Genomic DNA, 18,850 nt, shown 5'->3' on the forward strand with positions numbered 1-18,850 from the left:
GTTTCTTTCTAGGCAGAACGTGTTCATGAGTTAAATGAAGAAATTGGTAAATTGTTGGCCAAGGTGGAACAACTAGGAGCTGAAGGGAATGTGGAAGAATCCCAGAAAGTAATGGATGAAGTAGAGAAAGCACGGGCAAAGAAGAGAGAAGCAGAGGTAACTAAATTCTTAACAGTAGTATATGGAGCCTTTGTATCTGTACTTCTTAAAGAACATGTATTTGACTAGAAATTATTGAAAAGTTACTAAAGGGAATTTAAGCCAATTTAAAAATATTTGGGGCCAGCCTCAGTGGTCTAGTGCTTAAGTTTGGTGCACTCCGCTTCATCGGCCTGGGTTTGGTTTCCAGGTGCGGACCTACACCACTCATCTGTCAGTGGCATGCTGTGGTGGCAGCTCACATATGAAAAAAAAAAAAGGAAGATTGGCAGTGGACATTAGCTCAGGGCAGATGTTCCTCAGGAAAAAAAAAGAAGAAGAAAGAGATTAGTCCATGTTGTACTAATGGGTTGTGTATCAAAATTACAGGTTTTTTTTTTAATTTAGAGCCATCAATTTGTTGAAATTTATAACTGGTAAATGAAATTGTTAGTTAGTCATAACAGTCACACACATGTAACAGTCACATACTCTGTGTGAACATGGTCATTATGATACCCTAACCCTGACTCTATCCCCTTGCAAAGATACTTCCCACCTCAGTATAATCTGCTAGCACCTTGGGAGCTTCCTGTCATTCTTCCTCCAAAGCAAAGGTCAAAATCTGATATCCTGCGGACAAAGTTCTGTTTTGTTTGGCCCACCCAATTTGTTTGTTTTTCTTTTTTTTTAAATGGAATGCCTTCACATGAAATTGTACTCTTCCTTTTGTCATAGTCTCCCCTGCTTCTATCACCCCTGGGTTTAATTTGTTCTTATTCTAGGCTCTTAAGATGGAAGCTTAGATCATTGATTTTAGACCATTTTAATGCTATACGTTGTCTTCACAGCTATAGCTGCATCCCACAGATTTTCTTATATTGTGTTTTCATTTTCATGCAGTTTGCTAATAGCATTTATGATTTATTCTTTGACCTATGGGTTATTGTGGGTGTGTTTAGTTTTTATATATTTGGTACTTTTTGCAGATACTTTTCTCTTACTGATTTTGATTTAGTTCTGTTATGGTCAGAGAACATTTTTGTGATTTCACTTATCATGAATTCGTCTATACTTGTTTTATGGCCCTGCATATGGTCTGTCTTGGTGAATATTCCATCTGCAATTGAAAAGAATGATGCTCTGCCTTGTTAGGTGGAGTGTTCTATAAATGTCAGTTGAGTCAAGATAGTTGATGGATTTGTTCAAGTCTTCTATATGCTGTGTGTTTTCTACTTCTTGTACACTATTTACTGAGATGAATGTTGAAGTCTCCAGCTGTAACTGTGAGTTTGTCTATTTGTGCTTTGCATTTTGTCAGTTTTTGTTTTGTATATTTTGAAGCTCTGTTATTAGGTTAGTACACATTTAAGATTATGTCTTTTTGGTTAATTGAACCCTTTATTATTTTGAAATGTCCTTACTTATCCCTAGTAACATCCCTTGTTCTGAAATCTCCTTTGATTTTTTTTTTTTTCCCCTAAGATTAGCACCTGAGCTAACCACTGTTGCCAATCTATTTTTTTTTCCCTGCTTTATCTCCCCAAGTCTCCCTGGTACATAGTTGTATATCTTAGTTACACGTCCTTCTAGTTGTGTCACGTAGGATGCCACCTCAGCGTGGCCTGATGAGCAGTGCCATGTCTGTGCCCAGGATCCAAACTGGCAAAACCCTGAGCTGCCACAGCAGAGCACACAGACTTAACCACTTAGCCATGGGGCTGGCCCCAAAATCTCCTTTGATATTAATAAAGCCTTTCTAGCTTTCTTTGTAAGTTAAAGGTTGTGTACCATAAACCCTAGAGAAACCATTAGAGGAAAAAAAGAGGTATAACTAAGAGGAGAAATAAAATGGAATCCTAAAAAACACTTAGTCCAAAAGAGGGCAGAAGAAAAGGAACAAACAACAGATTGGACGTATAGGAAAAAAAATAGCAGCATGGTAGATTTAAATCCAATGTATCAATAATTACATTAAATGTAAATGGTGTAAACGCTCCAATTGAAAGGCAGAGATTGTGAGACTGGATTTTTCTTTTAAAAAAAGCAGGACTCAGCTATATGCTAAACACAAAGTCCACTTTAAATATGAAGATACACATTAAAGGTAATAGGATGAAAAAAGATATGCCATATAGCCTTTGTTGGTAATTTTAATGTCTTAATATTTAGAATTTATTTAAGTGTAATTAATATCAATCCAGAAAATAAAACACTGCATTTTAAAATGCAAATATTTATACTAATATAGTACTATTTAGTATTATAGCTAATTTATTTCCCCAAAAGACTCTTGGGTAATGAATCCAGTGAGCATTATTACTTTCCTTCCATATACTAGTTTCCGTAAAACTTCATAAGTATGTAGTTGAAGATTTACTGGTATTACACAGTAGCTTAACGTCTTTAGCCTGTTATATATTATCATCAGTTGATTTTTACTAAGGATAATGCATTAGGAAATTTACTTGCACTTTACTAAGGATAGTGCATTAAAAAAATTATAGATTGTGTTCACTGCCCATAATAGACAACTTAACTCATAATGGCTTAACCAAAGAAGAGTTTTGTTTTTCTCATTTACTAAATATTCAAGGTTAGAGAGTCTGGGGTTGGTACAGCAACTCCATGAAGCCATCTAGCTACAGGCTACTTCTGGCTTTATGTTGGATTCATCTTTATGCTTATCCAGTTTGTAGTAGCAATATGGCCACTAAGCCTAAAGCCTTTCCTCTTTGCATAAAGAGGAGGAATAACAAGGCATAGGAATTAAGTTGACTCACCTTTCTGTTTTGTGTGTTTGTGTTTTCCTTTTTTAAACTTGTATTTTGAAATAGTTTCAGATAAGTAAAAAAATAAAAGTAGTATAAAGAATTCCCCTGGGGCCGGCCCCATGGCCAAGTGGTGAAGTTCCATGAGCTCCTCTTCAGTGGCCCAGGGTTTCCCCGGTTCGGATCCTGGGTGCAGACATGGCAGTGCTCATCAAGCCATGCTGAGGTGGCGTCCCACATGCCACAACTAGAAGGACCCACAACTAAAAATATACAACTATGTACCAGGGGGCTTTGGGGAGACAAAGGAAAAGTAAAATCTTTCGGGAAAAAAAGAATTTCCTTGTGTCCTTAACCCAGACTCCCTAGATATTAACATTTTACCACATTTGCTTTATTTTTCTCCTCCTCTGTGTGTGTATTTGAACTGTTTGATAGTAAGTTGCAGATATGGTATCTCTTTATCTCTAAATACCTCAGTGTGTATTTCCTAAAAACAAGGATATTTTTTGGAGTGGCCCCGTGGCTGAGTGGTTAAGTTCATGCACTCTGCTTCGGCAGCCCAGGGTTTCACTGGTTCGGATCCTTGGGGCGGACATGGCACTGCTCATCAGGTCATGCTGAGGCAGTGGCCCACATCGCACAACCAGAAGGACCTACAAGTAGAATATACAACTATGTACTGGGGGGCTTTGGGGAGAAGAAGGGAAAAAATAAAATCTTTAAAAAAAAATTGTAGGCCAGTTATTTTATAAAGTGTCCTTCAGTTTGAGTTTGTCTAATTTTCCTTTTTTAAAGATTGGCACCTGAGCTAACAACTATTGCCAATCTTTTTTTTTTTCTGCTTTTTTTCTCCCCAGACCCCCCCCAGTATATAGTTCTATTTTAGTTGTGGGTCCTTCTAGTTGTGGCATGTGGGATGCTGCCTCACTGTGGCCTGATGAGCAGTGCCATGTCTGCACCCAGGATCTGAACCGGTGAAACCCTGGGCCGCTGAAGCAGAATGCACGAACTTAACCACTTGGCCACAGAGCCGACCCCGAGTTTGTCTAATTTTTCTTCCTGGTTAGACTTTTCAGAGGAATGCCACTGAAGTAATGTTATATCCTATCAGAAGGCAAACGTTAGTGGTTTGTACCATTTCTGGTGATGTTGCCTATTTTTCCACTGTGAAGTTACGATGTTTTCTTTTTAGTAATTAATAGGTATTTTGGTATGACACATTTGAAACTGTGAATGTTCTGTTTCCCATCACTTTTTGATCCACAGGTTGTAGAAGCCATTGGGGATTTTCATCAGAATTTGTTGACTCCCTTTTAAAGAACTTTCCTATAGACTCTATCCAGCAATGTCTACTTATATCTGCTTAGCCAAAGCTACTTTAAAGCTTGGAAAGTTAATGTTTTTATTTGGGCATGCTGCTGCCTCAACAAAAACCAGAATTTTCAGTAAGGGCAAAGGGTAGAGTGGATAGGCAAACCCACTAATCTATATTTCACTAATGAACTTAAATAAAATGGTTGAGTACAAGACATCTTAATCTCAGTAAGACACTTTTCATCTCTTGTCTTATAGAACTACTTTTAGTTTAGTGGGAAGTCTTATCATTAGTATGTCTTGTCCACATTTCCAGAGCAGGGGGAAATGATGTGTGGGGAAAAAAGAAACTCTAACAATATGGAAGACAGACAGTCCTTCTCTGCAAGCATGGGCAGCTTTTGCTTCCTTGACCCTTCACTGCTGTATAGTTCTGGGGTTGCTACATCTCATTTTTAAGAAAAATTATAGAAAACAGAATATTGTAAAACATTGAGAAAACCTTTTAATGTTGTGTTCTGGCTCATAGTAGAATTGTTAATGGTAGTTCTTGGCAAAAGGTGTTTGAGGCTCTGATCTTTTGCCTCCAGTGGACAGGTCCTGAGAACAGAGGATGGGGGACATGGGGTACCTGTAATTTTTGTGACAAAATAGCCTTGATTTTGTGTAGTCATTTAAAAACATTTTTAGTATAAACAGTGTAATTTTGTTTAATTGTATGACTTTCAGTGAGGTTTATGATGAACATTGTTTTCCTTGCTTTTGTTTAGGAAGTTTATCGGAATTCTATGCCAGCTTCAAGTTTCCAACAGCAGAAACTTCGAGTCTGTGAAGTCTGCTCTGCCTATTTAGGTCTTCATGATAATGACAGAAGATTGGCCGATCATTTTGGGGGTAAATTGCACCTGGGATTTATTGAAATAAGAGAGAAGCTTGAAGAATTAAAGGTATATTGGTAAATTAATATCTGTCACTTTATCCTATTTAGCCACTCATTCTTTTGATCTGCATTAGTTGTGGTTAGTTGTCTTTTTGTATAATATTCTTGACTGCGATTCTGTTAACAATTCATATTGAATAGTGTAGGATTATAAATGGAGATACCAGCTGGTTTAGTGAATGATGTCTGAGAAACAGACTGAAATGCAATCCCCCTTATTTTGGGAGGTAATATTTTGTGTTGGGTATCATGTTGAATTAGGAATCTTCCAAACTGGGTTCTAAACTAATCCTTTCATACAAAGTCCCCTAAAATTTCTATTGTTATTTTCTTTTATATAAAATTATTAATAATACTAATATAACAAATATTTAAAGGAAGATGGAGAAAATGAGTCATGTATTTATTTGAAATATTTTCCAGTTTTTCACCAAATAGCCAGGACCTTGTTTGTAGGACCTCTAGTTTTATTTTATGCTTCTGCCTCCATTTCAGAAGGGACTTAGAATGAAACCTGTTTTTAAAAAATAGACAGTCACTGTCACTTAAATATATAGGCTGTCGTGAGAAAGACAACACAGTTCTTACACATCTGCTGAGTTCTTTTGAGAAGTTAAAAAACAAAGTGAGGGTATCTGAAACGGTAAACATAAGTGGTCAATGGATATAATCAGTTTACTTTTCAACAGTCTTATGTGGTTAGTTTTTTAAAAATTGTGGCACTGTAGCATTTTGTCATGAATTCAGGACTGGCTCAAAGGTGCAAACACTGGATAGTGACTTTATGCATTTATGACTGGAATTAACCCAAGATCCATAGTTTGACATTTAAAATAAGGTGGAATCAGAAACAGCTAGAGACATCTCCATATTTACAGTTAATACTGAGCTCTTCTCAGTATTCCGAGTAGTGAGGATGATCTTGGGTTAAATTTTTAAAAAATCACAAAATGAGTTTCACTACAGCAAATGGTGTGGGCCTCTAAGGTAAAACTCAAAGATTCTATTTACTTGGGTATCTTTGCAGATATAGACCGAGCAACAGAATTGTTTAGCATTTTATTGGTATTTTTAAAAGCAGCAACATCAAGATGGTAATTGGAAGTGACAGAAGACATTTCTATATTGCAAATCATAGAGCATGGAAATTTGTGGTGATTTATAATGGTTGATGTTCGAAAAAACACAAAATAATGCTAGAAAACATTCAGAAGTGGACAGTCTTAAGGGGTTTTGAAATATCATTAAGAAATCATGGAGAAACATGGAGTGTTACAAATGTTCCCCCAAGGAAAGATTTTAGAAACCAGTCTTGTAAGCCTGATGGCCTGGCAAAACTTCAAATTGAATTGTTATTAAACAGATTTTGATATTACCTTGTACTATATTGGAAACCAGATATGTTAAAGTTTAAGATAATGCTCAGTAAGAATGGACTCAGTAAATAATGCTTTCTGTTTATTATTATTTGAACTATCATTGTTTTTTAAGAGAGTCGTCGCTGAGAAGCAGGAGAAAAGAAACCAGGAACGCCTAAAACGAAGAGAAGAAAGGGAGAGAGAAGAAAGAGAGAAGCTGAGGAGGTATGGAGTAATTAATTGACTAGTCCCAGTATCTGAAGCTGAATATCTCCAGTTCTCAAAAGAGATGTGATTGATGCAAGATTTTAGATGTTAATAAATCTGGACGTGGGAAATTTTGTTTACTCTTAAAAATATTACCATATGAAACAATATTTATATGAGTATGTTCACTTGTGGCCATTTAAGTCCAGGTGATTTCCTTTAAAATGTACAATGAAGTCAGTTTAAATGTCTTGAAATAGACTGAGTATAACATGCTCAAAGCTTGGAGGAAGGTGGCATGACCTAGTCACATATTATAAAGGAGTTTAATTAACTTAGGCACAATATCTACAGAAGAGAATATATTTAAATTTTAGAGATGTGTAATACAATTAAAGGAACACTGTAAATGAAAACTGCAGGTATCCTGTCCATCCTCAAGTTGTTACAGTAGTTATGAAGATGTGTTACAAAGAATGTTTCACCATGACGCGATGCATTTGTTGCCAGTGGATAAAAGTGACTCAGAACATTGACCTGCAGTTTTAATTTCAAGACATTTAAACTGACTTCGTTTGTTACATGGCTTGTAACAGGTAATCTTTTTACAGTGTCATGGCAAGATGAAACACAGCTATATATGGGTATCCTCCCTTTTTAGGGAAAGTGCTGTCATTCCTCTATTGATATATATGTTCTTCATTTACCATAAATTTTAACTCAAGAGCTTTATGTCTGTGCTCTTTTGTGTACACTAAGTTTCCATGGGAATATTCCCCAGTATGTAATATTTAAGACCATATAAATGGCATTAGAAATCTCAGTTTAAGTTAAAATTCAACTGAATTTAGTGCTAGTAATATAAATGATTCAACTGAGGTGACAGTCAAATGGGGGGAAAAGAATTCTTTGCCTGATTACGTTTTCACATTCACAGATGATAAGAAAGTACATCACATCTTTACTTGTTTGTTGCCAACTGGCAAATTTCTTTTAACACTGTTTATAAAATGTAACACTATTTCAGAAATGTTTTTGAAAATTTCTTTTTTAATCTACGAACTTGAGGAAATGTTGCAACTAAGTATGGAAGATAAGGAAATTACAAGCAAGTACAGAATTACATGAGATAGGATTCCAAGTATGGTAGTGAAAAGGGTAATAATAAAAATTACTGTCACTTACTGGTTGCTTATCATGTGCCAGGCACTGTGCTAAGAATTTACTTATATTAGTTCATCTGATCCGTACAACCCCCTGTGAAATTTATATTACTATTCCTCCTTTGCAATTGACAAACTAAGCTGAGAGAGAATATATAGTCTGCCCAGGTCACACAGATGGTGATTGGTGAAACCAGAGTTACAACTTACGTCAGGCTGAATCCACAGCTGTGTATCAACCATGCTGTATATTCTCCACAAAAAACCTCTGTGCCTTCCTAGTAACCATGATATTAGCTTTTACTACTTATTGAGCATTAATTCTGTGCTGGGAAATGTGAAGAGTGCTTTCAGGTAAGAGTATTGTGTTTCATGTTAAGAAGCAGATGTAAGATTGAATCAGGCATTCTAGGGGTTATAGTAGGAGGTTGTAGTTCCAAAGTGTATGCATCTCATCATAGGAATTTTACTTTGTTTCCAGAGGGAAAGAAGAAATGACAGAGATATAAATGACAAATAATTTTTTCCAGGTTGGGAAGTGGTTTCCGGAGAATTAGTGAGTTGTGATGTACTGTTACAGTCTCCTAGGAGCATATTCTTTTTTAGCGCCTGATAACCTAGTTAAGGAGGCTCATATGCCAAGGCGGGGACGTCTATAGAGTTTGTGGTGCGTTTTGGAAAAATTTGTATGCATACAATACATGCCTTATATTTATAAAATTGGTATAAAAATTAAAAATCAGGAAGAATAATTTTAACTGCACATTTTTTCTCATTTATGGTTACTTTTCTAAAAATAGTTTTTTTTTTAGGTCTCGATCACATAGCAAGAATCCAAAAAGGTAGGTTATTGTATAAGAAAGGTATAAGTAGTGAAGCTGTGTTTTTCAAAGGTTATTTTTATAGATTAAATATCTTTTAAAAATGGATGAGAATTAATAGATTAATACTCTTAATTCTTTTGTAGTTTAAGTTTGAGCAATGTCATTTGAGAACAAACTGGTCAGAAGATACTCATGGACTACAATTTAGTATTGTCAGAGTAATTATATACAGTGCCCTGGAGTTTATAGGGAAAGCTTATATTTTAAAGAAATGTAAAGAAATTTTAAATAAAAATTTAAAGAAATCTTTAGAAGCTCAGAGTAAACATGTGACAGGATTTATTTTTTAAAAATCAATTTGAGTGGTGCATTTAAGAAACATTCGAAGAGGTTGTACCTGTGGAAAATATAAGTAGGTTAAATAGTTGGATATATTTTTGAATGAAAAAGATCCATGGTGGGTTATTAAGGGAAACTGAAATGTTTAGTTTATGCCTTGATCTTGACTTTCTATGAGTTTATCCCTTTGTTACAGTGATCACAAAAGGCTTTAAAGGGTGCTTACAGCCTTAAAGACGAAGAGGACAAGATAACACTTGACTTTGGCGTTGGGCATTAATATTTGGGGGCTTTTGAAGCCTTTCTCATAGTTTTTACTAAGTACTGGTAATTTTTTTCTCAGAAAGGTGGGGAACATAATGTACTTCATCATTCTTAAATTCTTCACTTACCATTCCCGTTCCGGAGTCTTTCTCATGGATCCGTTCCCATGTAGAATGCCCTTTCTCTCTTTTTCAAATCCTCCCATTCCTCTTGTTCACATCACATCTTTTTGAAACCTTCTGAGTACTCTTAACTCTGAAGAGTATTTCCCAAGAACTTTTCCCTATAAATTGGAGCATTTGTTGTTAATGAAAGAAAAACCTTATATTTCTGTTACATGCCCTTTAGTACTTTCAAGAAAATTTCAGTGGTATTTCTGCTTAAAACACCAAAAAACGAAGACTTAATAAACGAGACCAATTATATCAGCCAATTTATATTGTTGTGAGTTTCTCGAATCCAGGATAAGAAATAGAAGCATTAGATGATGACACTGTAGTTGTTTACCAGTTAACTAATACAGGCTAGTCCCTTTGTTGAAAAGATACTTGAAGGGTTTAGACATAAAACATCTTTAGATATTCAGGCCAGAAATTTAATTTCTACCACTCTAGTCCAAGCCACCTCTTACCTCTCTATTATAAAAGTCTCTTAACTAGTCTCTTAATTTCTATACTTGCCCACTCTTCTTTTCCACCTCAGTCTGTTTTTCACACATCAGCCAGAATGAGCCCTTTACAAAGTGAAAGAAATCACGTCAGGCCTCTGTTTGAACCCTCCGGAGGTGCTCCATCTCTCACAGAAGTTGAAATCCTCACCATAGCTTTTAAGTAGAGTGGTCAGTCTGCCCTGGGGTAGTTCCATTTTATGTCTTCTCTCAGCATAGTTATTAATCCCCACCCCCCGCCACATAATTTATCATTCAGAGCCTCCTGTTTTGAATGGTAAAGAACTTGGTCATCCTGCCTGTAATACCCCTGATACTATTCCCCTTTGCTCACTCCATTCCAGCCAAGTGGGTCTCTTCTATTCCTTCAACATGCTGAACTTTCTCACCTTAGGGCCTTTGTGTTCCCTCTACCAGACACACTCTTTGAGATGGCTTATTAGCTGATTCCTTTACTTCATTTCATCTTTGCTTTAATGCTATCCTGTCAGAAAAGCCTTCCCTGCCTATTCTGTATAAAAAATTACTACCTCCTCTCTCTCTCCATCTTTACCCTTCTTAATATATCATTTCTTTACTACCTGACCTATCTTTATTTACTGCCTACATATCTATGTAAACCTCTTCCTGGAGTATAAGCTCCATGAGGTTAAGGAAGTCTTTTTTCAAAGATGAATAAAGTGGGGCTGGCCTGGTGGTGCAGCAATTAAGTTCACACCTTCTGCTTAAGCAGTCCCGGGGTTTGCTGGTTCAGACCCCCAGATGCAGACCTAAGCACTACATGTCAGGCCATGCTGTGGCAGGCATCCCACATATAAAGTAGAGGAAGATTGGCATGGATGTTCACTCAGGGCCAATCTTCCTCAGCAAAAAGAGGAGGATTGGCGGCAGATGTTAGCTCAGGGCTGATCTTCCACAAAGAAAACAAAATTTTAAGATGAATAAAGTTATGCATTGGAAGGAATAGATTCATTATAATAGCTCAAAATGAGTGATTAAACAAAATATCATTTGATAAAACTTGTATCGAGTGAATGTTATGTTCTTTTCCCTGTGCTCCTTTTCGGAAATATTTTTTATTCAGTTGTAGAAGTAGTCTCTTCAGCTGTGGTTGATGCTAGGTCCACAATCTGTGACTTTCTTTGCCTATAATGTGGACATAAGCTGAATGCATTTAAACTTCATTTAACAAAATAATCATTTGGAAATAAACTCAGTTTATAAATTCTGTCAACTTAATGATATGCGTTTGAACTTTATCAAATTATAAGAAAACATCACATTCTTAAGGTGCTTAAAAAAAATTTTGTACCAGCTTTATTGAGGTATAATTTACATAGCATATCATAAGTTCACCCATTTTAAGTGTAAAGTAAATGATTTTTAGTAAATTTAAAGTTGTGCATCTATCACAATCCATTTTAGAACATTTTCATCACTTGTAAAGTGCCTTTTCTAACAAAGCTGCATGCCTTTCTTCCCCTTTGTTTTCTCTCAAATGTTTTATGTCCTTTGCATATGCCATCCCAACTCTCACCACACACATAATACCCAAGTTAGTTTTGCAACCAAGTGGAGCCTACAGGAGTGTTTTTCCTTCTAATTTCTTCTAAATGTTTTTCCTTCTCATATGTACTTGTAAATAGTGTTTTTTCCCCCAACTTAAAGTTCTCAAATGATTTATGCATGTGAGTTTTTCCTCACAAATCATGTACTACTTGAATAGAGAACTGTCTTACTGTGTTTTAATTACATTGTGACTGGGTATTGTGGGCATTCAAACTTACTTTGAAGTTCATATAACCTTTCTAATTCAGAGTTAGTAACTTATTCTAAACAATATTCTTTCTCATGCCTCTCCTCTCTTCTGTCCATGTCCATCAGGTACTTACTTTGTTTCTAAAGTATACTAAAAATCTTAGAAGTTTAAATGGAATTAAATCCATAAAGCCTCTAGATAATACAATTCGTGGTGTGTAGTAGTGGTAGAGGTTGTTTCCTTTCACTTTTTTGATATTCCTGATGTAAATTTATACAATACTGATTGACCTCTGAGAACCCATGTTTAATTTTTATTTTTGAATTCTAGCATGTAGTTATTTAATATGCCAGCAATTTAGTGTAGATTTAGCTGACTTGAAACAGAATTGGCATTAAATAAGGCTGCAGAGGGATATTTTCTCTTTAAAGAAAAAGCTTTAGAAAGCAAGAAGTGTGGTGCTGCCGAAGCTGAAAACTAAGTCAGATGTTTTCTGTAGATCCAGGTCCAGAGAGCATCGCAGACATCGGTCTCGCTCCATGTCACGGGAACGGAAGAGGAGAACTCGATCCAAATCCCGGGAGAAACGCCATCGCCACAGATCCCGTTCCAGCAGCCGCAGCCGCAGCCGCAGCCACCAGAGAAGCGGGCACAGTTCTAGAGACAGGAGCAGAGAGCGATCCAGGAGGAGGTACTGAGGCATCCGTAAGAGGAGTGGCGCTCCCTTTATGATTGAGAGTTGGATACTGTTGGTTTGCAACTTGCCTCTGGTGATATGTACACATTTGTGTGGGTGTATAACGTATTTTTCCCTGATTATATGGGTAATTCAATAAGAACATACATATGAGCCAGAGTAAGAAATTGGAACCAATATGTGCAGAGGTTACTGCTTTTCTCTGCTTACAGTGTCTTGTAAAAAAAGTACTTTATGGGCAAATAATTTTAGGTACCAATACTCGGAGTTTTTTCAGTATGTATTGGCAAATTAGGGGCTCTGAGAAGTCCTTTCATTAAAAGTCTTTTAGCTTTGTTTGACTCATTGTTTTCCAGACTTCTTTGAACTTGTGCACTTTTTCAGAGCAGACACATTCTAGTATTCTTATTTAATCTGCACTTAGGTATATGCATTGTTATATACAGTTACTTGGCAGGGCAGATTCAGAATCTTAAGAAGTTACACTTCCTTGACGTGAAAACTCAAAACGTGCAAGGAGGGTAGACTTAGAGTGAGGAATGTTTAAGGACCTGAGTATCTATTCAGGACAGACAAAGAATTCTCATGTGATGGAGCCTCAGCATTCGCAGTCTGTGTAGACCAAGCTCCCAGAGCTTCTCAGGTCATCTGATGGCCCTTAAGCCAGGTGATTTCTATGGAACATAAACCATGCTTAAAATAGCTTTTTTCTTGCCAACTCTTCTTAAGCGTATGTATGACAGACTTTTTGAGTGCCTGGTACCTACTAGTCTTAAATTTTCTATGGATTACTCCACATAAAGCCCATGATAGAATCCACAGAAAGCTGTTGAAAATCTTTTTTCTTTTTGACCCTGAACCAGTCATTCCCTGAAACTACTTGCAAGCTCAGTTGGTTAATAGGCTCTCAATCAGTATTTTATTTATTATATTCTTGCCTTGTTCCAAGTAGGGTTTTTTTTTTTCGGGATTCTTTTTTTCCCCCCACCTTTATTGAGCTATAATTGACAAATAAAATTGTAAGATATTTAAAGTGTACATCGTGATGATTTGATATATGTATACTTTGTGAAAGGATCCCACCATTAGTTAATTAACACCATCACTGCACATATTTTCTTTGGTGAGAACATTTAAGTTCTATTCTCTTAGCGGACCACGCAGTTCTTAAGGTGACTTCAGTCAGTAAGAATTGTATACTTTCTACTCTACTAGCCTAGTAAAAAAATAACAAAGAAATACAACATAGTTAAACAACTTTGAGTGAGTTAGAACACAGGACTAACATCTTTGACAATAATGAGACTGATATAAGACCTAATATATTATAACGTACTAAACTTTATATCATAGAGTAAATAATACAGGAATTTAGATGAGGGAGATTCCAGAGTGATAAAAAATGGCTTCAGGTAGTAGATAAAACTTGAATAAAGTAGGTATAATTTGAATAGGTAAAACCAGGTAGGAAAAAGGTATTCAAGATAGAGTGAATATCACAAGCAAATAAAGAAAACAAGCAAGGAATTTCTAAGGGACAGAGTTCCCCATAGTGTCATTTGTAGACCACTTATCTCACACTCTTAAAACTGTGGGCACCAAGTGCATTGCCCAGAAAATTGCATTTAAAAAAATTCTCCGTGAGTCGTATCTGTGGTATAAATTTTGAGAATCATCCTTCTGGTTGATGGAAGATGTAGACCATTTCCCTTGTCAGCCTGCCCACCTGTCATTGTTTCTGGTGTCTGAATGTTTAAAGGCCTTCATTGGTGGTGGGGATGGAAGGGATGGGCATGAAGTCTCCTCATCTGAGATTGGGTTTTCCTCGTCCCTAATGCTTCCTGCATTTATGAAGTTGTATAGGAAATTTTTCCACCATACTACATGACACCTCTAATCTAATATTTTCAGCATGTTCATAAAGAGGATTATTTATTATAAATTTTGCTTTCCTTAAGAGCACTTCTAATCCTTATATGCAAATTATTCTTTCAAAGTAACATTCTTTGTTTTTGCCAAAAATTAGCAGACAATTGCTATTAAAACCTACGTTATGACATATAAGATAACATCAAGTTATTGCTATATATTTAGTTTTCAAGGTGAAAGTCCCAGTTAGAAGTTTTTTGTTTGCAGTTCTCCTGCTCCAACTGTGAAATACTGGTCTCTGATATAAGTAGATTCTGCTTGTAACCTTTCTCTGGCAATAGTTAGTTACCCTTGGTAAATGAGGACTATTTGCATTTTTCTGCTTCATATTGTGTTTAGACACATGTAGTGCAGACTTCAGAGTAAGCCTACTTGAGTTCACTGGCCCCCTGGGCCCAGTAATCTAATTATCCTACCTGTCTTTCCCCATCTGCTAAGTAAAGATAGTAAGAGTACCTACCTTATTAGGCTTATTTGAGTGAAATAGTGAATAGCTTATGTTTGGGACATTGTAATCTCTCACAAAACGTTAGTTGATGCTCATCTCATAGTTGTTTTTCAGTTATTATTACCAACCTCTGGGGCTTACCAGCACCTGGTGTCCCTATTCTTAGGCATCGTCTCCATCATCTCTCTCCATGTTCTGTTCTTACAAAGGCTATAGGTAGGACTAGTGTAACTAGGCATGCATTGTATGATTTTTTTTTTACACATCATTTTTTAATTAAGTTTATTAAAACCTTAATTAAATAGAATGCTCAAAGTTAACATTATTTAATCTTCCAGCTTTTTTGGTTTGACCCTCCTTAACTATATTTCTAAAACTGATTTCAGTGGTAGTTTTTTTCCTGCCTTAGAAGTTGAAAGTATTACTTATTCAGGTTTTTGGCAGTGCCTCAGATCCTAATTCTGAACATGGGTTGAGTGAGATAATTATGTAAAGGTACCATGTCACCTGTAAAGAATCAAATAAATGTAATACATGTTACTGAGTCATTCTAGATGTTGAAAGTATGGAAGATTCCGTATTAATTCTGATCCCACTGTCCTTTGGTTTTCCTTCTGATTGAATCTCTGATATGAGCTTGTTTTGTTATTATTTACCTTTCTTATTGAAGTTGGGTATGGGAATGGAGCAGATGGTATTAAGAAGCAGTTATGGTTAATCAAGATTTATTATGGTGTGATCATCTTTCTTTGTTTTCCATTCTGATTTTTTTTCTGTTGGTTGAATGAGCTAATTCAGGAGGAGTAAAGTAGATATTCAAAATAATAAATGGTTATTTAAAGCCATACTATTAATTGAGTAGTTCTCTTATATAAGTCAAGTGTTGGCAAAGTACCGCCTGCAGGCCAAATCTGGCCCTGTAGCCTGTTTTTCTATAGCCAGCGAGCTGTGGATGGTTTTTACTTTGATAAAGAGGTGATAAAAAGAAAGGGAAGAAGAATGTACCATAGAGACTGTATGTGACCTACAAAACCTTAAAATGTTTACTGTCTCACTAGACAGCAAAGAAAAAAGGTTTGCTGACTCCTGTGTCCAGTCATTGATTTCCATTCAATTTGGAATCTAAATTCTATTATATATTTTTTAAAAATTTGATAACATTTTTCACTTTTTAAAGGTATTGTCTCTATATAATTTTTTATATTAAATACATTTGCTATCAATTTGCTATGATTGCCTCTGTGATAATGAGAATATCCTATAAATCATTCCCCTTTCTTTCTTGGATGTATTCTCTATATCTTCAGCTAGCAATACCTTAATATTTATCCAATTCTTTCATTTGGATTTTGGGTTTCCCAACACATTTTGCTCCTCAAATTAATATTTTTCAGATCCTCAAAAGAAAGATTCAGAGACCAAGACTTAGCATCACGTGACAGAGACAGGAGTTCAAGAGACAGATCACCTCGTGACAGAGATCGAAAAGATAAGAAGCGGTCCTATGAGAGCGCTAATGGCAGATCAGAAGACAGGAGGAGCTCTGAAGAGCGCGAAGCAGGGGAGATATAATTAGCTATGTACATGTCCTCAATCCTTAAGCTTCCTATGGAGTTACATACTATTGTTTAGTTTACAGCTGTTCGGGGTGACACAGTGAGCAGTTCGAGACACCAGTCCAGCTAGGCTAGATGTACAGTATCTAACTTGATCTGAACTGAACTTGTTTTCCTTGTGAAGCCTATAACTACTTCCCTAGTTTCTGGTGAAGCTGTAATACAATTCTGAAAGTACAGTTTTATATAAGATGCTGATGTCTTTATTCTTTCTAGTAGGAGTGATAGTGAACGAATTGTGTTACTTGCCTTGGGATTTTTTGAACATTTGTAAAATTCTGTCTTCCTTTCTAGTTCAAACAGCAGCAGCTTTGGGGAATTTTTTTTTTTCTTTTATTCTTCCTGCCTTTTGTATCCCCTAATTGTAAGAGAAAGGGGGTCAGGGAAGCAATATAACTTCTCTTCTAAGATTCTATTCCCATTATTAATTACTAGCTGATTACAGTTCAGAGCATTATAATGGAATGTGTGCTGGAGAAATTTAAAATACTGGGAGGTTTTTTTGTTTGTTTAATGGTGCCTATTTAGAGTTGGAACTTGAACAGCTGTTGCATTACATAGTTTGCTTTTTTATTGAAATTTTGAAATCAAACATGTCTTGATTTTTCTGTTCTATTAAATTGCTACATTCAGGATGTTTTGAAGGGGGGTGGGGGCAGGGACTCTTTCATAAGCACTTCTTATTTTATTTTGTGTGTGTGGAGTATAAAGGCTACACTCTTATTGTGAAAAATAATAATAGTAATAAAATGAAAGAAACAATCACCACCACCATCATTAAACTGTAACTTGTCTAGTAAATTGTCACTAGAACTATTTGCTGTGGGCATTTCTTCTATTCTGTTATATCATTAATAGTGCCTTACTGTGCAAGGCACCAAAGGAAATAAATATATACTTGCAAAGATTCAGGATGAACTGTTGCTCCACCTGGGCCCCTTGCTGACTCTATTCCAGCTACTTCAGGGCTGTCGTAACAACCGCTATGGAGAAGGACTGGACTGGCAGAAGAAATTGGGTTTTTTGTTTGTTTTTGGTTTGTTTTGTTTTTCTTCTTCTCCGGCAAACTGAAATAAAAACACGGTATAACCAACATGATGAGACTAACGATTTCTACACTGAAAATTGATGGGCCCGCTGGTGATTAAACAGTAGGTGGCAGGTATCACCTGTGATTCTAGGAAATCTGAGGAACAAAAATACATTAAGTAATGAAATTAGTGTCTGTGAGCATAGTTAACTAAGATCACCTTTTCAGGGGGACTGGCCCTGTGGCCGAGAGGTTGAGTTCGCGCTCCACTTTAGCAGCCCAGGGTTTCACTGGTTTGGACCCTGGGCACGGACATGGCACCGCTCATTAGGCCACACCGAGGTGGCGTCCCACATAGCACAACCAGAAGGACCCACAACTAGAATATACAAGTGTGTACGGGGGGGGTTGGGGAGAAGAAGTAGGAACAACAAAAAGAAGACTGGCAACAGATGATAGCTCAGGTGCAAATCTTCAAAAAAAAAAACACCTTTCAAGAACTATTTCTGTCTTTGGTCCCTTAAGTGTGACAAAGTTGATGTGACAGAGGAACGTGGGCCTGAGAGAGAGAGGGAAACTGATACCATCTAAGTGACATCAGATTTACGTCTAGAAGGGACACTCACTAAGTTCCCAGTTTACCAAGCTATGCCTCATTAGCTGAAGGATTTCTACCATATCTGGTTTCACAGTTCAATTTATACAGAATTTAATCTGAGAGAGCCGCCTACACAGTGGTCCATTCCCTTGTTTTATTTTTGGTTGCTGGGAAATTGTTTTTATCTACTTTGTTCCTACTGGTCTGCACTGTTTTCTTAAATCCTTCTAAGTACTTTGGATTTAGTTCCTTGGGGTATGGAGTAAGATCAAAAAGGTTAAGCTGGTGGGTGTAAGGAAAACTGTCTGGGTCTTGACTTGTTAGAGTTAGTGATATATCTGAAGTTAGAGACCAAACTCCAAAACATGATTGAAAAGTGTTTTAGAATTATGTTTGTATAAATTGAATTCAACACTTGTTCCCTGCCTAATCCTCTAAATGACAGGGTGTCTTGTCTTGTTAGCTGCTACTGCAGTTGGTATTTGTAGGTGGTACAGGCTGCGCGACCACCAGCAATCAATCACAGCCAGGGAAGGACATCCTCATCCCGGGCTGGCACCATGGTAGATCACTTGAGCTGCAAGCTTCTTTAAATGAATGAACCCACTTTTAAAAAATCTTTTTATAAAAATTCTGTTGCTTAAATACTCCTAATATTTAGACTTTGGGGTAGACAGTCTGTTTTTAATAATCATCCTTAAGCCAGGGCAGCCACTCTGAATTAGAATAACCATAGAATCTCAATATCTTTCTCTCTCTCATACACACACAATTTTTGATACTTC

The 18,850-nt window shown here is 36.5% G+C and overlaps 1 protein-coding gene across 12 annotated transcripts in view; it reads left to right on the forward strand.

Moving 5' to 3' along the window:
* Positions 1-17,530, forward strand: part of LUC7L2 (LUC7 like 2, pre-mRNA splicing factor) — a 57,561-nt gene extending 40,031 nt beyond the window's left edge. For 11 of the 12 annotated variants that reach the window (XM_046668773.1, XM_046668776.1, XM_046668777.1 and 8 more), the window contains 6 exons: positions 13-156; positions 4,997-5,173; positions 6,658-6,749; positions 8,707-8,736; positions 12,247-12,438; positions 16,216-17,530. In XM_046668773.1, coding sequence (XP_046524729.1) covers positions 13-156; positions 4,997-5,173; positions 6,658-6,749; positions 8,707-8,736; positions 12,247-12,438; positions 16,216-16,393 — 813 coding nt within the window. In that variant the 3' untranslated portion in view covers positions 16,394-17,530. Of the gene's footprint in view, positions 1-12; positions 157-4,996; positions 5,174-6,657; positions 6,750-8,706; positions 8,737-12,246; positions 15,667-16,215 lie in introns of those variants that run through there. The other variant, XM_046668779.1, reaches the window with a different exon arrangement.
* The last annotated feature ends 1,320 nt before the right edge of the window (positions 17,531-18,850 follow it).

Source organism: Equus quagga, chromosome 8, assembly GCF_021613505.1.
Source record: "Equus quagga isolate Etosha38 chromosome 8, UCLA_HA_Equagga_1.0, whole genome shotgun sequence".
Taxonomy (NCBI): domain Eukaryota; kingdom Metazoa; phylum Chordata; class Mammalia; order Perissodactyla; family Equidae; genus Equus; species Equus quagga.